Genomic DNA, 24,595 nt, shown 5'->3' with positions numbered 1-24,595 from the left:
TTGGCAGTCAGATGGCTACCGGCATCAGTCAACCTTCACCAGGCCCTTCGCCCAGCCGCTGCAGTCTGGCCATGACAGGGAAGATGCTTGGCGTCTGCGCATTAGTGACCCGCCTTTGCTTTGTGTCTGTACTGCAGGTCTGGAGGAAGAGGAAAACCCAGAGAAGCTGGCGGTCTGCGGTAGCTGAGCAGTCCCCAGACCCTGGAACAAGGCTCGTCTGCAACACCAAGGTATTCCTCGGACCTATCCATTCAGGCTGCTGGACTGCCTGAGCGCCCGAGCCCTGGACCCGGCGGCCAGGGGCGCCAGCCCCTCATGTTCCGGAGAACGCGCAAATGTGAGCGGGCGCTAGTGGGGAAAGCCCTCCGCCCCCGCCAGGGGGACCCGGGAAACCCGAGCGGGCTCCTCCCCGGACGCCGGGGATCCCCTCCTCCGGCCCCGCCCCCTCCTCCCCCTGCCCGGGCGTCGCGAGGTTAACCCTATCCGCGCCTCACCGCTCTCCTCTAAGAGCGACAGCGCCGCCAGTCCCAATTCTGAGACTCGGGGAACTAGGCGACAGGGACAAATCTCTTCTAGGGATCGGATATGATCCCTCAGAGGCCCAACCGGGCATCCGGCGCTGGCTTTCTCCCAACGCTGATACATTCGCATAGGCAGTCGCCAAAGTTTTTTTCCCGCTACCCAAAGCCTTGCCCTCTCAGTTACTTGGCCAGCAGCCTGAAGCCCACTCTCAGCAGCACGATCGGGAGAGAGGGAGTGGGGCGAGCAGGTGCTGTCTTGCGGCCCTACAAGGCGAGAGGGCGGGAGAGTGGCTCGGGTTTCGCACCATCCTGGCGCCTGCCTCGTGGCCATAGTGGCCAGATGTGCTGCAGTGCCCCAGGCAGGTCATTTGGGCTAACGTGCTCCACATCAGTCAGGGGGCCGTGACAGTAGAGCGAGAGGCACCTCTCTCTCTCCCACCTCTGCAGCCCGCCACTATGCGTGGGGGAAGCTCAGTCTTCCCAGCCATGGTCCCGGACGCGCGGAATCCGCAGGTGGAATCCTGCCCTCGAGTGTCCTCCCCCGGCTGGAGCTGGCCTGCGCCCCCCGGGGTTTTCATTCTGCAGATTCCCCTCCCAACCTTCTCACACACATGCTCCCCTAAGCCGCGCGCGCCGCAAACTCAGTCTCGGTCCCCGCAGGTGATGTCATGCCCATTGTTTTGGTGCGCCCAACCAATCGGACTCGCCGCCTGGATTCTACCGGAGCCGGCATGGGCCCTTCCTCGCACCAGCAGCAGGAGTCCCCGCTCCCGACCATAACGCATTGCGCAGGGTGCACCACCGCCTGGTCTCCCTGCAGCTTTAACAGCCCTGACATGGAAACCCCATTGCAGTTCCAGCGCGGCTTCTTCCCAGAGCAGCCGCCGCCGCCGCCGCGCTCCTCACACCTGCATTGCCAGCAGCAGCAACAGAGCCAGGACAAGCCGTGCGCGCCCTTCGCGCCCCTCCCGCACCCTCACCACCACCCGCACCTCGCACACCAGCAGCCGGGCAGCGGTGGCAGCAGCCCATGCCTCCGGTGCAACAGCTGCGCCTCCTCCGGTGCCCCAGCGGCGGGGGCGGGGGCGGGGGATAACCTGTCCCTGCTGCTCCGCACCTCCTCGCCCGGCGGCGCCTTCCGGACCCGCACCTCCTCGCCGCTGTCGGGCTCTTCGTGCTGCTGCTGCTGCTCGTCGCGCCGGGGCAGCCAGCTCAATGTGAGCGAGCTGACGCCGTCCAGCCATGCCAGTGCGCTCCGGCAGCAGTACGCGCAGCAGCCCGCGTCCGCCTCCCAGTACCACCAGTGCCACAGCCTGCAACCCGCCGCCAGCCCCACAGGCAGCCTGGGCAGCCTGGGCTCCGGGCCCCCGCTCTCGCACCACCACCACCACCCGCACCAGGCGCACCACCAGCATCACCAATCCCAGGCGCGCCGCGAGAGCAACCCCTTCACCGAAATAGCCATGAGCAGCTGCAGGTACAACGGGGGCGTCATGCGTCCGCTCAGCAACTTGAGCTCGTCCCGCCGGAACCTGCACGAGATGGACTCCGAGGCTCAGCCCCTGCAGCCCCCCGCGTCCGTCGTAGGAGGAGGTGGTGGCACGTCCTCCCCGTCTGCTGCTGCCGCCGCCTCTTCCTCAGCTCCGGAGATTGTGGTGTCTAAGCCGGAGCACAACAATTCCAACAACCTGGCGCTCTACGGAACCGGCGGCGGAGGCAGCACCGGAGGCGGCGGCGGCGGCGGCGGCAGCGGGCATGGCAGCAGCAGCGGCACCAAGTCCAGCAAAAAGAAGAACCAGAACATCGGCTACAAGCTGGGCCACCGGCGCGCCCTGTTTGAGAAGCGCAAGCGGCTCAGCGACTACGCGCTCATCTTCGGCATGTTCGGCATCGTGGTCATGGTCATCGAGACCGAGCTCTCTTGGGGCGCCTATGACAAGGTACGGGCTTTAGCCCCTGAGTACCCTTCCGAAGTGGGAGCCGGAATGGTTGGGATGGGCGCCGGCGGGAACCCCTTGCCTACCGGGTTGCAAGTGTCCCCGGGACCATCAGGAGTGCCTATCCGAGCAGCAGGAGAAGCTAGGGCGCACATGCATAGTCAGCTGGGCAACTCGGAGAGGAAAGTTCTCAGGGTGCTGACTATCTACCGCTTCCAGGCACGTTAATAAGTGGCTTCTGAAGTCGGTAGGGAAAGCATGCGTGTTCCTCTCCAAGTGCTCAAGTTTCGGAGGCACCTTTGAACCTAAAGTGCTGAAACTCCGGTGGAACTTCTCTAGCCTTTAGCGAGTCAGGTGCCTTGTTTTAGTCATTGATGGTGCGGACCCAGCAGCCACTTTGTGAGTTTTCCCTAGTTTCTGGCTTTTCTCATTTCGCTTTGAGACCAAATAATCTGCATCCCAGAGCCAAGACAGATTGCCTCCCACCCCCACCCGCGTCCCCTACCTTGAGTTCAGGTCCACGTCCTCAGAACTGACTCTCATTGCCTGGAAGGTGGTTCAAAGTGCTTCTCAATTAAAGTGTTCCATCTAACTGTGTTGCAGGCGTCGCTGTATTCCTTAGCTTTGAAATGCCTTATCAGTCTCTCCACGATCATCCTCCTCGGTCTGATCATCGTGTACCACGCCAGGGAAATACAGGTAACACAGGCTCCGCTGCTTTTTCAATGACCCAAAGCCTTGCAGACAGCGCAGGGGGAAGGAAAGCTGAACAGCAGGGTCCTTTTCCAAGCCGCTGCTGTGTCCTTGCTTGAGGTTAGAGAAGACACAAGCAGTGTTGTGTCAGGAACTGCCCTTTCAGAAAGTTAAAAAAACAAAATGATCAACACAGCGTATAAGCACACAGGCCTTTCTGAGACTTATTTGGTAGACTTAATATTTTCCCCAATTTCTTTAGGTAGGTCACATGTTTTTAAAGGAGAGATGCACACTATCCTGAATCGGTGTAGCAAAGTGCATTCCCTTTTGCTACACCCTTTCTTAGGGGAGGCTGTGCCCATCGGTATTGCCCATGATTATAATATAAGAAAGTAAGTTCACGGTATTACTAGCGTATATCAACTTGAGAAAAGCACCACCCATTTTTTCTAACACATTTTACAGCGGCTTATTTAGTTCACGAAGTGTGTATAGCTACTAATTTAGTTGCCGTTAGCTACAATCATTGCATTTTAAATGTCACTTGAAAGTTAAGACAGCTGCCCTCATGAGCTCTTGTAAAAAGAAAATATTTGCTTTGCTCTGTTCAGTTTAACTGTTGGCAGTATGCACCCCCCCCCCAAAAGACGAGTCTCCATTGTTTCTCTAGCCCATAGGCAACACACAAACAAGTATTAAAGTTTGGGGCTTTCTGTAACTAGAGAACTCAAAAACTGATTTACATTTTTCAAGCTTAGAATTTATATGAATATTTTTGAGCCATCATTTATCATTGGTAAGACAAGAATTTTATCTTTTTGTTTGTTTGATTTTGGCTTTTGCTTTTTCAAGACATGGTTTCTCTGTGTAGCCCTGGCTGTCCTGGAACTCACTTTGTAGACCAGGCTGGCCTCAAACTCACAGAGATCCACCTGCCTCTGTCTCCCTAGTGCTGGGATCAAAGGTTTGCACCACTGTGCCCAGTTGAAGAATTCAATCTTAATGACTGTCCAAACAGAATAAAGATAAATCTAACTCCACGGGAGGAGGAAAAAATGACTTAATTTTGCTTCCTTATTTGTTAAAACTTTGACAAGTGTGTATTTGAAGGGACAGTTTAGAGAAAGAGGGTAAAAAGAGTGTTTGGAGTGAGTAATGATAGGCTAAGGTGCATGGGGTTGGATTTTAATATTAGGATAGTATATAGAGTTGTCTTTAGTGCAGTGCTCATGGTGGTGGGATTCTGAGATTCTTCCACATGTCTTCCATGGTACTCTGTTGTGCTTTAAGCCTGAGTCATTTTGACTTGAAGATAGGAGATGGCCCTTTGACTTAGTTTACAGATAGGAATAGTCAGGAAATGAACAGCCTTGCCAGATTAGGAGGTAAGAGGCCCAAGGTGGAAGCAGGTGTTGCCCTCTCAGCCTTCTTCCTGCTGAGCCTTGGTGCTGCTAGGTAAGAGTCCTGCAACTTAGAGAGGAGTTAATCTGTGTTTCCCCTCTAAACACAAGCCTTGGATAGTGTTGAGTTTAAAAGGCTACTTTGAGATTTTCTTCTAGGATTTTAAGAACTAAATGGCTTATAATATTTTGCATGGAGAACAGGGTGGTTTTGTTTAAACTGTGCTGGAATGAGAGACCTTGCCAATTGCGGTTTTCTTTATTCATCTTAAGCTTTCCTAATGTTGACTTACTTGTCAGCCTGAAAGCATACAACTAAAGAAGCATTCATGGGGTGGGGTTAGGGGTTGCTTGTGTTCTCCTGAAGAACAGCATTTTCTTAAAATCATGAGCTTTTAAATAATTGTAGAGAGATTTTTGACATGACCCAGGTTTAAGAGGAGCTGCCTGGTATTAATTATGTGTCCTAGAAGTTTGATACAATATAAGAATTCTAGAAATGTACAGACGCTAATAAATACAAAATATTTTAACAGACTATTTTATGCTTGACATATTGCCCTCATTGGCTAATCTGTGTATTTTTGTTGTGTTGACTAGACAGTGCAGCTCAAGTGAGGAAAGCTGGGACACGCATTGGCCCTCTGGGGAATACACACAGTGAACTTTCTTACTGTTCTTAACGCAAACATCACAATATGTTAGGTTTTAAAGTTGGGCTTATTTAGGATCTAAGTGCCATTATAAAACCTGCTATGATTACTACAAGGTAGAGACTTAGACACTTCAAGGTTTATTATGAAGAATACCAAATATATTGGTTTATCTCTGAGGTAAGGCTGCAAGTACAGGGGCTGTGCTGCCCTTAAATGTAAGATGTCATCAAAAATGACAGTTTTTATTTTTACTTTTGGCATATCAGTATGGTGATTAGCTAGTGACAGCTAGCCAGGGAGAGCCTCTGGTGGGTGAAGTGTTTTTTACACTGTATTGGGGAAAAGTGTTTTAGTTCATGTCCTGGCATTCTGTCCATGAGAATCCCTTCATCAAGCCTGGGGAGGCCCTGACATTTTCACAGAGAACCTTGGAAAGCAAGACTCAGTGTGACCTTTGATAAAATGTTTATACACGATGTGGCAACATAAAATGGTTCAGGTGACTCATGGGTAGAAGTGCTTGGATTAAAATAGTGTGATGGGGAGGCTTTGGATCAGAACACAGCACAGTATAATTCAGCTTCTGGGTCATTTTTCAGTACCACAGACAGCTCAATGCATGGGCTACATATGCAGTTCATTCCACTAAGTACTTTCACTCTTCACAACCAAAAATGAAACTACCCTTTCATCTAATTTGTCAGAATGCTTATACAGAATCCAACAGAGTGGGAGAAGGTCTCTAGCTAAGCAGATATTGTACTTTTTCAAATGCATATTTGGCTGTGCAGTCTGCATCGATCAGCAAATCCAGAAAAGAAAAAGAAATGCAGGACAAAAGTGAATATATATACATAAACAAACTTTAATACATGCCTCTGCAATCCACCATCTTTTGACAAATCCAAATGGCTCTAAGGATTGTTATTTATTCAATCTGAAATTTGTTGTGATACTAAATAAATAGCTTTCTACCTTGTGCCTCAAGGTTAAATAACAGGAAAAGCAGAAACATGATTTCTGGAGCCATTTCTTTTTGTCCCCACCCCTTCAGTAGAACTGGGGATTTTTTTTTTGACAGAATAAATATAAATGAAAGTCTTATCCTTGAGAAAGTTTGAATATAGAGTTCATTTACTCTTTTCAACTTTGTCTCCCTACCATTTTTCTCATGGCAGCAACTTTATTATAAAATGAGTTGTTTAGTATTTTTAGATTTGCCAAAACAAGATTGTAAAGTGAGAAAGAAAGCCCCTTGGAGTGCTAAATGGTCTTTCTGGTTCTTATGGAATTCAGAAGACTGGCAGGTCCTATGCTTTAAATTGGAAAGTAGTTTTTCCTTTGGTAATATAATTACATGATAAATAGCACTGGGAAAACATTTAGTTTTCTTTGGATCATTTATAACATAATTTTTCTGCATTTCTTTCAAGCTCAGTTTTCAGAGATGGATTAAGTATTTCTATAACTGGAAAAATTGAAATTAAGATTTCTCTTCATTTGTGAACCACGGCCCCACAAAAGAGGAGGGCTTGTTGAGCATGGGCTCTTCGTGACCTGCCTGTCTCTTGGATGGGAGTGAGGGTGGGGAAGGCTTGCCTCTCACTAGCTGTTTGGGTCCTTGTTTTCCCCTTAAAGGAGAAAGACATTGGCTTTCACACTTCTACAGGGAGCATGAGGATTCTCCCAGACAATGCCCAAAATACCACAGATAGTCTTTGTTGTTTTTACAGCAATATAATTCCAACAGCACAGAAGACTTTAGAGAAAACCAGAAAGTTACACTCTGTGTCCACTTAGTCTGTTTCTCAGCGGCAACCACTTTAAAGTGTCTTACACATCCTTTTGGAATTTCAAAATCAAATATTTAGATGTGGCTATATACATGTATAGATTGCTTTTATTTCTTAATGCATTTCCCATCAGTACCTAGTGACCTGGCTCATTCTTGTCTTGCAGCTGGGTCCTAGCCTATTTCATGATGTTGTGGATTGCTTTGTCAGCCTTGTGATGAATGATGATGAATAATTTGGAATTTTTTTAGTTTTTTCTAACATATATATATATATATATATATATATATATAGTATATAATCTGTCCTAATATTTTAGAATAACAATGTATTTATATTATTCATATATATTTAATATATGTGAGTTTGCATATGATGTATTTCATCAGGAGTACTGCTGACTCAGTGGATAGGACCAGAGGTATAGATCAGTGCCCAGCATTGACAAGACCCTATGTTTGAGCCTTGGGACCAAAAACCCCTTCAGACAGGCCAGTACTTCTGTCCCTGCTTCCTCAAATGTTACTATTCCTCCACAAAAAGCTTAATCATGGATGTTGAGAGAGACCTTTGTTTTCTTTTCAAGGTCTAAAAAGCTTATCTTCTTGAAAAAGTATTTATAGATGAAAATATTTAGGACCTTGAAGGCTTATTTGCATCTATTTTATTATATCCAGCAGGCAGTATGCTATGTAGTATTCCTGAAATTGAGTAAAGATGTGATCAGAAATGAATATTTTGAAAATTTGTATTGTTTGACTTTAAAAAGTTTGAATGAGGTTAGGGAAGGTAAAGAAGGCTAAAAAGTTAGATTGGCCTTAGGTTCCATTGTATTGAAGAAGTGGATAGAAAGATGTAGCTACAGGGTGATGACTCAGTTCCGTGGTTGCTGGGGTGGGAAGCTGACTTGCTCTGTCATGTGATTAGCAATTCAATGGCAGATTCTATATTGCCCACAACCTCTCTGTCATTAGCAATACCACTCTGAGTCTTCTGACTATTTATATACTGTAGTAACAAAATCACTCAGGACTACTTTTCTCCACCTGCCTGTGTAAAGATCTCTGCATTATTAATGGGCATGACACTAAATAAAGTGATCCTGGTGTGTTTACAGTGCAGCATCACAAATGAATGGAGAGTAGAGCTTCAGGTTTACCACTGGTGGCTTTGCCTGACCATCTGGCCCATTTCTGGGCTACTTCTGTGTGTAGCTCGAAGCAAGGGGCACTGAACGCTGTCATTGTCCCAGACCACACTTGGCAGAGCAGACTAAGGAAGCCTGCATTGATTTAATGTCAGGGAAAATCACATTTTGTCAGAATGTGGCTTTGTATAGATGCTTTTAGAGAGGATGTCTTCCTGTTAAGGAATAATAAGCTATTTGTTACTTTACAATATATTTCACCCCGAATTTCCTTAATAATTTTAATAATTCTGTTTATAAAACAAGAAGGGACTGACCCTAGTCACAATTTGGTCAAGTATCATACACAGCATGAGAAGGTCTTTTGTGTCATCTTGATAATAGTATTTAGGCAGTTGTGGTATAACCATTATTCCTGGCAGGTTGTCTATTCAGTCATTAAGCAACAGTTTTAAAAGTTTGAAAGGGTTCGGGAATGTTTTCTTCATGTTCAATTGAAGTCTGGCTCTTCAGTCCATGATCAACACTTTGAAGTTTTCCAGTCAGGCATGGTGCTATACATCTGTTATACCAGCACCCAGGGGACACAGTCAGGAAGATTACTGTTGAATTCAAGGCCAGCCTGTACCACATAGTGATTTTAAGGCTACTTTGGGATACATAGAAGACTCCTGTCTCAAAATAAAAAGCAAAACAACAACTTAAAAACAACAATAATAATAATTTAAGCTTTTCAAATCAATGGTCAATGATATGGAAAGGTCTTTCTTCCCCCTGACCTAAGTAAGGATCTAGTGAAGAAGGGAGAAAATAGAAAAAATAAATAAATAAATCCATGGTAGTCTGGCAAATACCATAATGAGGATAAAAAGGACTGAGATGGATAATTGGGGACCAAAGATGCTATGTACAGACAGTGGGATGAGTGGGACTCTCCAAGGAAGTGCTACTTAAACTGAGACATAGAAGAAAAGAAGTGGCCAGTATCAACAGAGTCTTTGGTAGCAGCCCGTGCAAAACCCTGGTGATAAGTGGAGTTAACTGGCTAAGCAAATCAGTGTAGCACAAGCCTCAATGGAATGGTATCAGACAAGGTTTGAGAGGATATAGGAACCTGCTGTGGAGCCCTCACAAGGCTGAGGTAAGGGTTTTCAGTACAGTTGTCAAGACATTGAAGTGTTTAAAGTAGAGTCAACTCATGTTCTAACTTAATGTTCAAGAAGGGTTATTTTATTTCACATTGAGGGAATTACACTGGCCTGGATGCTACATAGCAGTCTTGAAAAGCTGTGCCCTAGAGAGAAATGATGTTCACTGGCCTTGGGTAGTAGTAGTAGAGATGAGATTGGAGATCATTCCAGACCCTTATTGAAAGTAGAATAGAATAGACTCAAATTCATGGATCTGAGGCAAGGGCAACTCTGTTTGCAGAGATCACTTCTGGGGCTCTATCTAGAACAGCTGAGTTCATGGTGTGCAAAAGGGAAGATTGCAAGAGTGTGCAAAAGTGGTGCACACTCTTGGGACTTCAGATGCTGAGGCAGGAGGATCAAAAGTTTGAGTTCTGCCTGTATTACATGCAGAGTGAGAGCCCCGCCTGGGCAACTTAGCAATACCTTTTGTCAAAAATGCACCAGTATTTGTAGCTCAGCAATAGAGTGCTTGCTTGCCTGGCATCCATGGAACCTTAAGTTCATACTCCAGTATTGAAAAAGAAAAAGATTCATAAGGATAGGATATGGAATCAAAGTAATATAGTCAAAACTATTATTTATATACATATATGTGTGTGTGAGAGAGAGAGAGAGAGAGAGTGAGAGAGAGAGACAGAGAGAGAGAGAGAGAGAGAGAGAGAGAGAGAGAGAGAGAGAGAGAGAGAATCTGAAGTTTGGAAGAAAGATCTCTACTGGGAATTAAATTTAGGCATCATAAACATAGACCATTTAAGCTCTCAGGAGTTGATGAAATCACCGAGAGAGAGAGCAGGAAAATGGGAGGGCTGCAAGGCAATCAGATCAATTTCTGACATCTGGAGGTTGAGTAAAGGAGGAACTGAAAAAAAAGAGAAACGGAACTGCCTTTGAGGTGGAAGAGGGCGAAATGGGGGTGTTAGAAGAAAACCACTTTGCTCTGAGTTGAATTGCACAGGTCTGTTAATTGGGGAGTGGAAGTGCTTTTTAGATTTGGCAAGTTGAAGGTCATAGCTGACCTTGCTTTGCAGTTGCCGTAGAGTGATAAAGACTTCGGACTGTAATTTCCAATGTAGCAGAATAAATTGATTCTTTCACGTTTAAACATTGCTCAGGTCCCTTTAAATGTCCTCACTGTTAACCAGTCCTGGCTTTGTTATTTGAATATTCCTCACCAGGCTTTGAATGCCCCTATTCACATTCTTCCGAATGTACTCCAGTTTGGTGAATTTCTCCCTTAATGAGATCAGAAATGACCCAATGTATTCAGTCACCATCACCAAAAAAAAAAAAAAAAAAATGTGCCACATTATATTGGCCATCACTGATCTCAAATGGCCATGCGTCACTTATAAAAGTGACACTTATAAAACCATTATTGGATGAAATGACTGGATTTATATTTTCAGATGCTGTCAAGTAACATGTTGATTTCATGACAATGTCTCCGCTTGTCCATATTGTTTGAGTCAGAATTCTGGTGTTTATGGGATACACGTTGCTTCAGGTTTGGAAAGGCTTGTTTTGTGGACAGTGAGTAGAGTTTGCCTGGCTACAGTGGCCACACTGGGGCTATATTCTGTCACAGCAATGGGTCCCTATATCTTAGTGAGACTGCATGCTTGGCACTGCCACATGTACATCCTTTTCTTAGTTTTGGGCCGGCAGAAGTTTTAAGTGTGTACCTTTGGAAAAATCCCCCTGGCATGAGACAGCCGAGACCGAGGCCCAGATTTAGGCCCCATTTTGCGGTTTATTACAAGCTTGGCCATCAGTGATGTTTTGTTCAGCCTTTCAAGTAACAACAGCACTGGGTGTTTTGACTATTAACCAACCCCAGTTTTCTCTACTTTTGCTACGATAATATCATGAGGGCCTGTCTGTTCTCTTGCTGAAAAGCCACATATTTGAAGTGAACTGCAATGTCACAATTGCCCAACCTATTAACAATATCCAAGGACACAAGGATGATTTGCTTCTAATTTTAAGCATTAGTATATGTTTCATGATCAAATGCTCTTTCTCTTAAAAATCTTGTCTGTTTTTCCTCCAGGCTATAAAATTAATAATTACTCATGTTGGAAAATTGTAAAGCATAGGAAAATATAAAAAGGGCTACAAATTAGCCATACCACCACCCCAGAGGTAATGATTTTTCCTGCTAGACAGGGACATTTGGAGTAAATGGGTATATATTTGCTATGCAGCTCTATAAAAGAAATTCTTTTGATGTATTTCTTCTTGCTATTTCTGAGCCATCACCTGTGCTCAATAGCTGTGCCCCCCCCCATCATATGGCTGTGATCAATGGAATTCTTTTCCTTATATTAGATCCTTTAAAAACAAAAACACACTTTTTTAAAAAAATAAGTTTTTCTCAATCCCTTGAAGATGAACTTTCTCTGGCTATCTCTGGTGGTTTCCCAAGAATCAGCTATCGAGAGAGCGCTATCCAGTTAGAGTATTCAATTTCAAACAACTGTGGTTTGTAAAATTGACCTCTAAAAAGTTTCTGTCACTCCCTTTATTACTGGAAGTACTTAGAAATGGCTTTAGGTACCAACTTGGCATGTTCTGTGCTCGAGCCCAGAGTATCAGCAAATCTTTTGAGTGTTTTGCTGTGTAAATCTGGGGAGCTGCTTCTCTATAGCTTTGAAACTACTGCTTATTCCTCCATAGTCTTGCCGTTTAATATCAGTTGACAACTGTTTCATAATTAAAGTTTACGTAGAAATAATCTAAAAGCATTATTTCAAGATAAGTCCAGCCCTCTCCCAAATCTATAGTTTCTGAAACTTTTCTTAATAAGCGTGCCTGCTGAACAGAACACGCTCTCTTTTGGGTTGTTTACTGTTTTTGCGACATAGTTCCTGGCTTTGTGTCCTGCCTCTGGAGCCAGTCAGTCTGGATTCCCTCCAGGTTCTATTACTAATTAGCTGTGTGACCTTGGATGAGTTTCTGATTTTCTCTGAGGTTGAGCTTCCTTGTCTGTGAAATGGGGATGATGACCTGTCCTGTCATGTCCGGTCCTCCCCACCCCCCACCCCCGCTGTGAGGAACCTAATTAAAGACTTGATGTTTAAGTGGATTTCTTATTTCTTGCAGATTTTGATTGTGAGGGAACCCCCTGTCTGAGGAGGAAAGCAAACTTGTCTTTTGAACTTGGGATTTCCTGTGTCAATGAGTGGGCCTAACAGTATTGACCCACCCCTGGCTTGACTTCCTTCTGGAAGCAGAGCTCTTTCTGCACTGAATTAACTCTTTCAGGCCACACAACTGACTCTGTCTTCCTCATCACTAATTAGGACCCAAGTGACTTAAAAGAGTTAAGCAGGCACTCTGAAAAGGAAGCATAGGGAATAATTTGGATAATGGAAATTTCTGGCATAAAACCCCTGTTGGAAGGAGAGAGGTAGAAAACAGCCCGAGGCAAACAATTGGTAGTACCTGGGTCTGTAATCACTGTGGGTTCACAGGCTATTTAAATTAAGAGTGCCCCCCATCCCTGCACTGACTTTACTTCTAGTGAGATTTTTATATAGTGTGTCATCCCCCCGCCCCCACATACACACACACACATAGGCACAACAAGAGTGCATGGAGTACAGTGGTCTGAAATATGACCAATGATACCTCAAAATGTCCCCTCTTCAGTAATTGGTTTACTTTTAACAAGAGAGCATGGTTCATTGCAAACAGCCATCAGCTGAGTGCTTAGTAGGCCAGACTCTGGTTTTGAGCAATGCATTTTTGTTGGTTTAGTTTTGGACTTTGACTTTTAATTAATGGTACACGTTGGGGCTTAAACTTTGAAAAATTTGGACTTTAACATGTAGGCAAGTTCTAACAGTTAAATTTATGCACCAGAAACTTATCCTTTGCCTTCTTGAATATTCTGATCATTTTTTTTTTTTTTACCTAAGTGTTTATCTGTAATGGCTGTCTTGTGCCAACATTGTTTCTAAATAATTTGTCTACTTGGTTATGGGCATAGGGCTTTGATTGTTTCATCACTCAGGTATTCGTCATTTCTCTGGAGGTTTTCATGTCCCAATGGCTAAAAGGTATTTGCAAATTAGTTTTGTCACATGTATACTGAACTTTTATAAGATAGTGTTTTTATTATGGATTTAACCTTGAATAACAATATCATCATTAAAGTTCTATCTATTGCTATGAAAGTTAATTACTACAAGAATACTAACTTCTAAGCTATTAAACTTTTACTGAATAGTTAGGGAGACTTTTGTCCAAGCATTGGATTTGTGTTTTACGGTCACAGGATATTTAAATCACTGAAAAATAATTACCCTGTGTGTTAGTTTTTAATTGTCAACTTGATGTACCTGGCAAGAGGGCACTTCAGTTGAAGAATTATCTAAATCAGATTTGCTTGGGGCCATATCTGAGGCTCATTTACTTGATTGCTAATTGATGTAGGAGGACCCAGCCCACTGTAGGTGGTACCATTCCTAAGCAGGTGGTCCTGGGCAATATAAGAAAGCTCACTGAACATGAGCCAGGGAACTAGCCAGTAAAGAGCATTCATTGCTCTATCCTCTTTGAGTTCCTGCCCCTACTTCCCTCAGTGATGGACTGTTACCTGGACATATAAGCTGAAAAAAAGCCTTTCATCCCCTAGTTGCTTTTGATTACCTGTTTATCACAGCCACAGGAAAGCAAGCTAGCACAGCCTATTATTGTTGAGGTCGTATGCATATAAAGTGAAATATAAAACTGATGGACATGGGATTTGGGATAGTTTTGCTTTTCAGTAGCTGCTACTGCTAGATATCTACTCAAGCAAAGCTCATGATTGGAAACTTAATCTGTGTGGAACTGGCTTTACAATTTTGACACTGGAATTATTGCCTTGCAATAATTAGAAGCTTGCAACAGGTAACTTTTCATTCGAGAAAGGGATCCCATACTTGGATCACGTTCTCATAACAAAGACCAAAAGTTGTTGTCTTTTGAGTTAAAACATCTGAAGAAAATACATAATCATACATGCACACAAGTATGTACTCATAAAAACACATACATGTATGTACATATACATATATTTACACCCATTTGCTCTATATGTCATTGCTTTAAACTTGAGCTGTTTACACCTGTTGGTTTACACCTGTTGGTAACACTGTGACTTCTAACGCTGTGAAAATATTTTGAATTAAGTATTTTTTTTCTCATTAGTATTTTAGTCAAGCGCTAACTAATCTCAGCTGTATCAAAGGGGATATTTAATGAATATGTATTTGAGCTAACTACCAAGATTTAAGCAGTAGTGATATAGAGAGAAATCTCTGATATGCTTATTTTTTGAAAAAAGCAATATTATATTCATGAATGAAAGCCTTTTTATTGTTATTATTCTTTGATTTGATATTCACATATTCCTGTGGATTTGTGTCATTTAAAAAGTCTCCCTCTTCTCTATTCATTTCTTTTTCCTTCAGGATATCTATTTTACAGTCCTTTTTATCCCTTTTGACAATGATTATCTTTTTCCTCTGCTGGGTTTTGACCACATTGTGTCTCCCATCATAGGATATGTCCCTTGAGTAATCCTTACATCAGAGAACCAGGATCCAGCATACCAACTGTCATGTTCACTGTCTCGCTTAATCTGATACGGGGCTCGAAGATTGCTTCAACACAGCCTTTTTTAAGAAGTATTTCATCTGTTAAGTGTGTCTTGTTGAAGGTTTATACAGCTAGCCACAGAGGGAAGGGCATGTGTTTTCAACTTAGTACTTGGAGCTCATATTAGAACAATCTGCAAGGACTGCAATGAGTAGCCAGTGGACTAGCCTGAGCTCTGCAGAAAGAAGCCTTCCCTGTAAAGTTGTAGGAGCCCAGGTGGCCACAGCAAGATGCTGTGTGTGAATGGAGAGAGTTAAATTCGTCATCAGGCCCCAAGCCATGATGTATTGCTATATGGAAACAAAGTTCAACAACATAGTAAACAGGACCAGAGGCTGCTGAGATGGGTGATGGGCTCTGAGACCTATGTGGGATACACTCCGGCTGCATTCCAGGCTGAAAGCAAGTTTTTATCAACTTGTCCTTATCCTCTCCTCTTTTTCTGTTGGTGTGAATGATGACTTGTCCTTTCCCAATGGGATCTAAGCAGTTGGTGACTTTCCTCCATTTTCTTAAGGACAATGGGGTGCTGCAAGGCTAGTCCTCATTACCACAATGATTAAAGAAGGAGCAGCAGGTTTCCTAGTTGCACAGACCTGTAATCCTTTACACAGGAGACTCAGAGGGAGCAAAGAAAGTTGAGAACCTGTCAGTGAGTTCGTGGCCAGCCCTGACACCTTAACTGAGATGTTGTCTCAAAATAAGAAGTAAAAAAGTAGGGCTGCAGTTCAGTGGTAGAATGCTTGCCTAACATTGTGAGGCTTCAGGATCAATCCTCAGTTAGTGCTCTCTCTGTCTCTCCTCTCTCTGCCTCTCTCTTGTCGCTGTTTCTCTGTCCCCCCCTTCTCTCACACACACACTTTGAAAATCATCTTCATGCTGTTTACCTAAGAAAGCCCTGCCTAATAAGGTTCTCCACAGCCCATTTACCTGGCACACTTGCTTTCAGCCTCTCCACCTGTTTCCATTTGGGAATATTCTGGGGAAACACATGCTGTGTTTTGAGACTTCCAGCCACGTCAGGATTCCCAATTTGCCTCTGGTCCTTAAGGGACTTGCTGAGGATACATGATGATCTGTGACCTCAAATACTCTTGGGTGTGTCATACCCTCACAGGACAGAAGACTAGGCACAAGCCTAGTATGCTCCAATCGTGGTGGGTCGCAGCTGTCATTTGTACTTGCATTGATGTTGAATGTGAAAAAAATTGTATGATCTAATGGTTGGAAGTGACAGATAACTGACTGGGCCGGTCACTATCCACGAACGTGTGAGTAGCAACACTTAAGCAGGAACCCCTAGAGGACTGTATAGGAGGAGAGACCCAGGATACACCTTCCATGCTGGCAGTCACATGTGCTTCAGGAATGCAGCACACCGAGGACTTTGGCTCTGGGTCCACAGAGATTGGGATTCACTCTTGTTTTATCAGGAGAAGGGATTATCACCCCCAGGCTCATTTTCTTCATTGGTGGATGGAAACAATTGTGCGCTTCATTGGAATGTTAGTGACAGTTGACATGCACCCAGCTTGTCACCCTGCTCGGGAGATTCCCACCCCTCCTCTTCTCCCATCATCATTTAAAAGCAGAGTCTAGTGTTTCCAGTTCTGGAGGAACCTACAAGAGATTCATAATGGGATATAGTTCAAGGGAGATGAACTAAGTTCTGTTAGGCAAGGATATGGGGCAAAGAAAGCAAATTTTGATTAATTAGTGTAGAAGTTAACAAACTATAGTCTTTGCCCTCAAATAAATCTGGCCTACTTGTTTTAAAAACTAAAGTTTTTACAACAGGCCCTGCACATTCAAGGGGAATGGGTTATTCCTGCATTTTTGTTTGTTTTGACAGCTGAATCAAATAATTGCAACAGAGACCATCTGGTAGGGGAACTAGAAAATCCCCTACTCTCTAATCCTTCACAAGAAACAGTTGACCAACTTCTAGGCTAAAGAAGAGAATAGTCAGTCAAGAAAAGCAAGGAGAAATGAGGCCAAATGGCTTCTGCTTTCCAACCAAATTGTTTTGTTCTTCTGGCTCAGGTCTTTCACATGAAGGTATGGTGAGTTGAGGTTCAAGAGTACACAGCCTGGGAAATGTAAGTCTCTGGGTGTAAGGTCTAAACTATGCCCTATGTTCTCATACTTTCTGGATATGAGGTGAGATTCCATGTGAACCAGATTGATATTGCCAAGCAGGAAAGCAGAAGGAGCCTTATAAGTTCCAGTCATCCTCAGAGAGGCCCGTGAGGCAAGGCTAGTCTTATCCCATCTGTGATATTGTGTAAATCAATCATGGCAAACCTGGTGTCTCTGGCTAGGTAAAGTGTCCATGCCACTGTTGGGGTAGCTGACCTCCTTTGGAGAGGGAATCTCATGTGCTTATATTTAGATCCTCTTTCACAGTTGACTGTTTCTAATCACAAAGTGGGAAGTAGTAAAGAATGGTTTTATGTAGTTGCTTACAGTCTATATATCTGCCAGCACATACTTTATTAGTTTGCTTGCTGACTTCTGCTCCTACTGATTAAAGGCATATTTCACAGAAATAACCTCTTCCATTCTCTGTGGACTGCTGGGAACTCCTCTAGGTAGTCCTTGGGGGGGAATTTCTCATGTCCCAGCCAACCAAGTCTCTCCCCTAGGTCGTCCTTAGGGTTTGTTTTCCATGTTCCAGCCAAGCTAGTCTCTCCCCTAGGCTTCCTTGCTGCCTCTTTGCCCTTAGGGAAGCACACCAACACTCGTTATGTAGGACCTCAGGAAAGTCTTTGCTTTTTGTCCTGTTCCACTTGATCTTCTGTACCCATCTCGCACACCACTATGTCCTGTGGCTGCTTCCTTTGCAGTACTTTTGCCATGATGGCTGCTTGATGTAAACAGGTGCAGCTCTTTCATGGCAGTTGTCATGCTCTGGTCTCTCGGGGTCTCCAACAGCCATATTTATATTCAACAGGAATTTTATGTTTGTATTATATGTATCATATGCTGTTCATGTGCCTGTATTCTAGTATACAATATATATTGTGACTTATAATATGTTCAATGGTTTATATATGATGCGAGATGCATTAGATATAACATATAGAAATGATATATGCCATCTTATATTATATGCAAAATTTTAATGTATACTTTAGTATTTATATAGAATTTTATAGTAGCTTGGTATTTTTGTTTAAACTTTTTCTTTTAGCATCATCTTAAGTTTAGCCATGGGGCCAAAGTATAGAGAGTACATTGAGGGGTTGGCCCTAACTAGGATAAGCATACCATACCTCTAAGGCTGAGGGAACTTCGTGGGAGATGGGCAGGAAAGAATATAAGACTCAGGGGATGGGGACAAGTGCAACACAGAGATACCTTCTGGATATGACATACTCATTACAGCTCATGAACTCTCTGCAGCTGTGGTTGTCTGCAGAAGACACACACAAGACTGGGCCCCTTGACATTTCATCATATATAGGAAAGGAGTCCATTGTGCCCCACTCCTCCTGGGGGACCACTGATATTTTAAGATTGTTGGGGAAAGGGTGTCATTTTCTTCAGTTGTGTAGTTACAGTTGCCCTTGCTGCAGTAAATTACATCCCACCCACACTCATCAAGAAACTCTAATTAAATTCAATGGGTCACACACGCAAAGAAGACATGAAAATGAGAGGGATCTTGTTCCAGCAGGAGTTCCAATAGGAGCCAAAGGGTGAAAACAAATATCATTCATTATGTAAGTGTATGGATTTGTCAAACAATACAAAATATTTTTAAAAACTAGTATCCAAGAATACAGATAATACAATTGCTGTGATTTCTAATAAACAATAAATAAAGTTACATATTAGCAGCATGGTCTGGCCCCATCTCAGAGGAGTGTGTAAAGCTTTGAGGGAGTTGATCTTGGCTGTTGCCCTCCTCAGTTTTCAGGTGTAATAACATGGTCTTGTCTCCTTTGTTGCCATGCTTCCTGCTGGTAGGCCACCTCCCTGCTGCTGCTGCTGCTGCTGCTGCTGCTGCTGCTGGAGGAAGATCTGCCCAAATCTGATGTAACAATTTGACAATGACTACCTGGCTTTGTTGTTTCTCTATAACATAATCACAGTGTGACATAGACCTTCCTTCCCAGACCTAGTGTGACCTGGCCACTGCACACCCATTAACACCCCCATCCCTGTGGTTCTCTGCCAAATTCACTAGTTCTCCAGCATCTGCTTGAGGTTTCCAAAGGTCTTTACACTGTTTTATGCCCTCCAAGTCTAGAATACCTCTCTTCCTTTTTTTCCCTCAAATCGTGATGATTCTTGAAAATGTAGGGGGAATCACCTCTTTCAGGAAGCCATTGCTGCCTAACATAACCATCCTGAGGATTTAGCTGCTTGCTAAAAACAGACTGACAGACAGCTAATGCAGGGATAAACAATCCAAAGATGGAATAGAAGATGATTCAAACACGAATTTCTCTAACATTGCCCCAGCAATTTTTGGAAGCCTATTTGCACCTCACAGCTTCAGGTTCTCATCTATAACCCAGGGGCAAATGTGGCCTAGCCCACAAAGCCACTTGGAAATCAAGTTGCTTTTAGTCCAGTCCTGTCTAGTTTTTATGCAGACTTGACACAAGTTTGAGTCATCTGAGAGGAGTGAACTTCAGTTGATGCAATGCCTCTGTAAGATTGGGCTGTAGCAAGCCTGTAAGACATTTTCTTAATTAGTGATATGATAGGCCCAGCTCATTGTGGGTGGGCTACCCTTGTGCTAGGTGGTCCTGGCTTCTATAAGGAACCAGGCTGAGCAAATCATAGGAGCAATTCTACAAGCAGCACTCCTCCATGGCCTCTGTATCAGCTCCTGCCTCCAGGTTCCTGCATTGTTTGAGTTCCTGCCCTCTCTTCTTTTGATGATAAACCGTTATATGGGAGTGTGAGTGAAATTAACCCTTTCCTCCCCAAGTTGTTTGTATCACAGTGTTTCATCACAGCATTAGAAACCAGCACTTGGCACAGCAGTAACACAAACTATTCCATTGGTGTCACTTTTCCCATTATTAACCATGACAATCATAATCATGTTTCTCCTAACATCTGTTGATGACACAAGGTAAGCCTCTGTATGAGGGATGTGCCTGGGAGTGACAAGGTGAAAGAGTGATGAAAAACACAAGATACAACAGTGACCTCCAGGCTCAACTGGAGGTCATTATTCCCATGGGACCTGTCAGACTCTGTCTACCTCAGCTGTCAGCCCCTTCAGGACAAATGTCACATGTGAACCTGATGGGCATTTCCCTGGCTATACTGTACAGTCAGCATCCATGAAATAGTTTCACCCATCTTCCCTCCATGTCACTGAATGGTAGCTATATAAATGGTCCCTATGGATTCATCTATGTAGTAGAAGCAGCCAGTCATCCTTGCTCTTTTTCTTCGGTTTACCAAAGGTTGGTTGAGGATGTGTGAAGCAAGCCATCTTCGAGAAGGTGGGATGAGAATCTAATGTGCTGAGAGGAGTATAATAAATATGCCTTTCCTTAGTGAAAGCTCCTTCTATGCTTTTGTTTTTTTTTTTTCTGTCATAATGTTTGGGATCATTAGAGAAATTTAGCTTTATAATAAACCATTTGTATTTAGTTTGAATTTAAATGACTAAGATGAATAGGATTAGAGTCAGCTGTCATTGGTTGAAATCAGCTGCGTGATTGTTTCTGCTCTTTATAGCTGTATAAAAAAGATTTTGTTAGACTTGCTTTAAGGAACTATGGAAATGGATCTGTCCACATGCTGTGGTTTATTTCAGAAGGTCTGTAGAAATCAAGGCTCTGATAGTGACAGATTATCTCTAGATAGCTCTGATCATGTAACAGGACCTGGGCCTTTCTGGGGGCATCCTTTTTATTTTATCCTATTAGATGACCATGGTGTCTCCTCATGTGGCTGTCCTCTTGGACATCTGTATCTTTCCTAAGTGCTCTCTTGACTCTTTCAGAGTCATTAGCCAGATGCCTCCTTCTGTGTGAAGTCTTGTCTAATTACTACACACACTTTGTTCTTCCCCTTTCTGGACCAGCATGTATGGGCATTACTGGGTCTGAATAACTGAGCTCTTAGCACTATTGAATTAATCACTGCAGATATGTTTTACTTTTTCTAGGGCCTTTTTACACCTTTTGTTTTGTTTCTCTGTGTAGCCCTGGCTGTCTTGGAACTCTCTTTGTAGACCTGGCTGGCCTTAAACTCAGAGATTCAGCTGCCTCTGCCTCCCCAGTGCTGGGATTCAAGGCATGCACTTTGACCCATAAGTTGACCATGCCATTCTGCCATCCAGTGTTTTTATGGAGCAAAACTAGTGGGAGGCAGGAAAAGGTAGTCTGCATTTTTTATTTACATCCATCTCATAGCATAAGACCTTGCCAAGTAATGTTGAGTTTGGTAGGGTGGGCAGAGTTAACCTCTGTTAAAGGTTCAAGTTCTTGTTTAGCCTGCAACAATGTGGTAACCCTCATGGATCCAGACAACTGTACTTGTATTTTTGAATGCCCTTCATATTTGGCTTCAGCTTCAGTATCAAGTCTATTCTTGGTTTTCCTAACTCTTCTCAATACTGGCATTGTATGAAAGCCACCTCTAACTCTATCTTGGTATCAGACACTTCATTTTCTTTCTGCTTTTTCTTTTACATAGTATTCTCGGTGAATGTTCCATGTCTTTTATGTGATGGCAAAGATAACGATGAAAGGAAGTGAATATTCTTTAGGGAATTGTATTGAAAGTTTCACTGTGTGACTATGAAGTATGGTCTGAGATGGGAATACACAATGAGGGTAGATGCTAGAATATAGGCCACTTAACCCTTTGCAGTTGAAGTGACATAGGCACTGAAAATTGCTAACTTGACTAATGCAGAAAATCGTCCTGGACTTGCTCCCTCCAGACTGTGTGACCATTCTTTGGGAAAGTAAAGAAATACATACGAGAATGACTAATATACTTTGTGTGGAAAAGCCCTGTGCCAAATGTATCGTATACATGACTTCATTTCAGTTCTTACTGGACTAGGGAGCAGCAAAACTGGGACTCAAATTCAAATCTTCAGATCTGTAACCTCAGAGATTCTGTTTTTAAGGGAATGGCTACGTCTAATTTTACCTGGAATGTGTGAGAAATTTTCCCACTTCAGTTATAACCAAAAAGTTACCACTTTCCAAAAGCCTGATGTCCAAACATTTGTTTTAATTTAATATAGGTAAAGGAGATCCTTTCCTCCAAATGGTACTTTATGTTAACTGAAGTTCACCACAGTTGATTCAAGGAGACTGTAGTAGATTAATCTTTATCCATAATTAATTGTTCCATAAAATATGTCTTAGTTAGTGTTTTTCATCTGTCTCCAGGGATGTCCACAGTGGTGGGATAGAAGCCAATGTTCAATTACTCATGAAAGTGAAGTAGAGGGTAGGATGGAATGCTGATGACTGGGATAAAATCTGGAAGTCCGTGCCAATAGTGGTGCTCCTCTCTGGGCGTCTATCTGAACTCCCTTGTTCAGGTGTGACTGCTTTTTCATTTGCATTCTTGTCTATATTAGCCACCTTCCCATGTTAAGTGGGCAGTGGTTGCGAAAAACAAAATCTCTAATAATCTTTATAATACCATGTGGAGATTAAACATGTTATTCTGATTAAAAGTGGTCATGATGTTTCCTTTCCTACTTGACTTCAACTGAATGATGGGACCAACATCCTTTCTGTGTGCTGTGCAGTTCTTTGTGATTTCCTATCTCCCATTCCTCTGGCCTGATTGTTTATTGACAACATGTTTAGCTGTATGTTACTAGAGCCTCCTTTATGTGTTTGGAGAGACTGAGCCATGCCATGCAATTCACTGAGATTTCTATACTTTTGTGCAGGCAATACCTTGAACTTGGCATTTGCAACTATTCTATGCCATTATGCACAGCTCAAGTAATCACCTTGGCAAGCTTTTAGTGACTGTTTATACTTTGTTCTTCTTATTCTATGGGTGTGGGTGTTTTAGCTACATGTGTGTCTGTGTACCATGTGCATGATTGGCTGTGGAAGCCAGACAGGGAATCAGATCCCTGGAATTTTGTGGAAGCTGCATCGTGGATGATGGGAAACAAACCCCAGTCTTCTGGGTGAGTACCCACTGTTCTTGACAGCTGAAACATCTCCCCAACCCAGATGGTTTCTTCTTCAATGGGACATTGAAAAGAAAAATTTGCGGATTTTGAATCCAAAGTACACAAATTGGAAAACATTCTAAAAATAACATTAGTCTTCTTCATTGGTCCTACAACATGAGAACTCAGTCAGTCTCAATGACTTGGGTTTAATTACAGGCATTTTAAATTTTGACAGAAGTGCCACTTAATGTCTGTTTCGTCATTTCTTCTTAACCATGGAAGTATTAATATAACAACCATTGTAGTCATTAAGAATCTAAATAGAATAATTTTTAGTAAGGAAGGTTTGGAAATTAAGCAGCAGGTACAATTGAGTGTATTTTTACTTAACCTTAACTCTTACTGATGTGGGATTGACGTGTTTCATAAGGCTGTATTCTGATTTCAAGGACTTAGCATAGGAACACTTAAAAGAACTAAAGAAATTTCACCAAATTTGCTCTTGGACTTTTGTTCCATGTAGCACACACTTCTGGTTTGTGTTTTCCAAATCCCAGACTTGAGCCTGAGAGCCATTCTGGTGGCTTTCTCCCGCCACAGCTTCTTCACTGGCTTCAGCCCCAACAGTGCCTCTTTGTTGCACATGAAAAAGACAGGAAGAAAAACCCAGCCACTGTGAGGGGAACTCTGAGCCAGGACTCCCTAACAGTTCACAAGTTTTCTTCTTCAAGCCTTTGAGCTTTTTGCCTCATGGCAGTACAGGCTTTTTTTTTTTTTTTCCATTTCTTCTCCTCTTAGGTTTTATTTATCAAAAGAGAAAAAGAACATTACATTGAAAACTAAAATAGCCTTCCATTTTATTCCAAGTCTGGTTATCCACCATCTACTGGCAGTCGCAATGGTTATTAAGAATTCGTGTGTTGTTCTGGTCCGTGCTCTGAATGTTCTCTGAATGAGCCAGTATCTGTAAACACTATCAACTATCATCTGGCCACCTTTCTTCATGCTGATGCAGCGTTTGCCCCAGATATGTTCCGCATGCCCCTTCATTTGCTTTCAGTGCCACATGTTGGAGTAATAGTTTAGGTCATATGACTTTGTATGGCATTGTTATATTCATATCTATTTCAGGCCTTATTTTGAATTTCTATTTTTCCTATTTATTCTTATTCTTGTTGTGCATAACATGGGGAGTTTTCAAACTTCGTTTCCCTCTGTAGTAGTCTAGGGGTTACATAATTCATATCCTCCATTTTAGTGATCATTCTTACTTTTTAGCAAATGTGTATATTTAACAGTGTTTAAAGTATACCAGAGTCCCTGTCCTTGTATACATGACGAAGATGCACCGCCAAGGTTCCTGCTGGCTTCCTTTTCCTCTCCCTTCTGTATTATCAATGTCCACTATCCTATTTATGTCTTGCTTTTTTAGTCTCCTCCAAAGTAGCCATTTTTGGATTGTTGGTGATTAT

General features: G+C 43.0%; 1 protein-coding gene across 1 annotated transcript in view; it reads left to right on the top strand.

The window, feature by feature from the left end:
- The first annotated feature begins 315 nt into the window (after positions 1 to 315).
- Positions 316 to 24,595, top strand: part of LOC100761590 (small conductance calcium-activated potassium channel protein 2) — a 127,672-nt gene continuing 103,392 nt past the window's right edge. Inside the window, exons 1-3 of the mRNA XM_027400851.2 lie at positions 316 to 337; positions 1,182 to 2,461; positions 3,062 to 3,157. Of these exons, the coding sequence (XP_027256652.2) occupies positions 316 to 337; positions 1,182 to 2,461; positions 3,062 to 3,157 (1,398 nt within the window). The remainder of the gene's footprint in view (positions 338 to 1,181; positions 2,462 to 3,061; positions 3,158 to 24,595) is intronic.

This window comes from Cricetulus griseus, chromosome 2, assembly GCF_003668045.3.
Source record: "Cricetulus griseus strain 17A/GY chromosome 2, alternate assembly CriGri-PICRH-1.0, whole genome shotgun sequence".
NCBI lineage: Eukaryota > Metazoa > Chordata > Mammalia > Rodentia > Cricetidae > Cricetulus > Cricetulus griseus.
The sequence above is the reverse complement of the archived record's forward strand: the minus strand, read 5'-3'. Positions and strand labels throughout refer to the sequence as shown.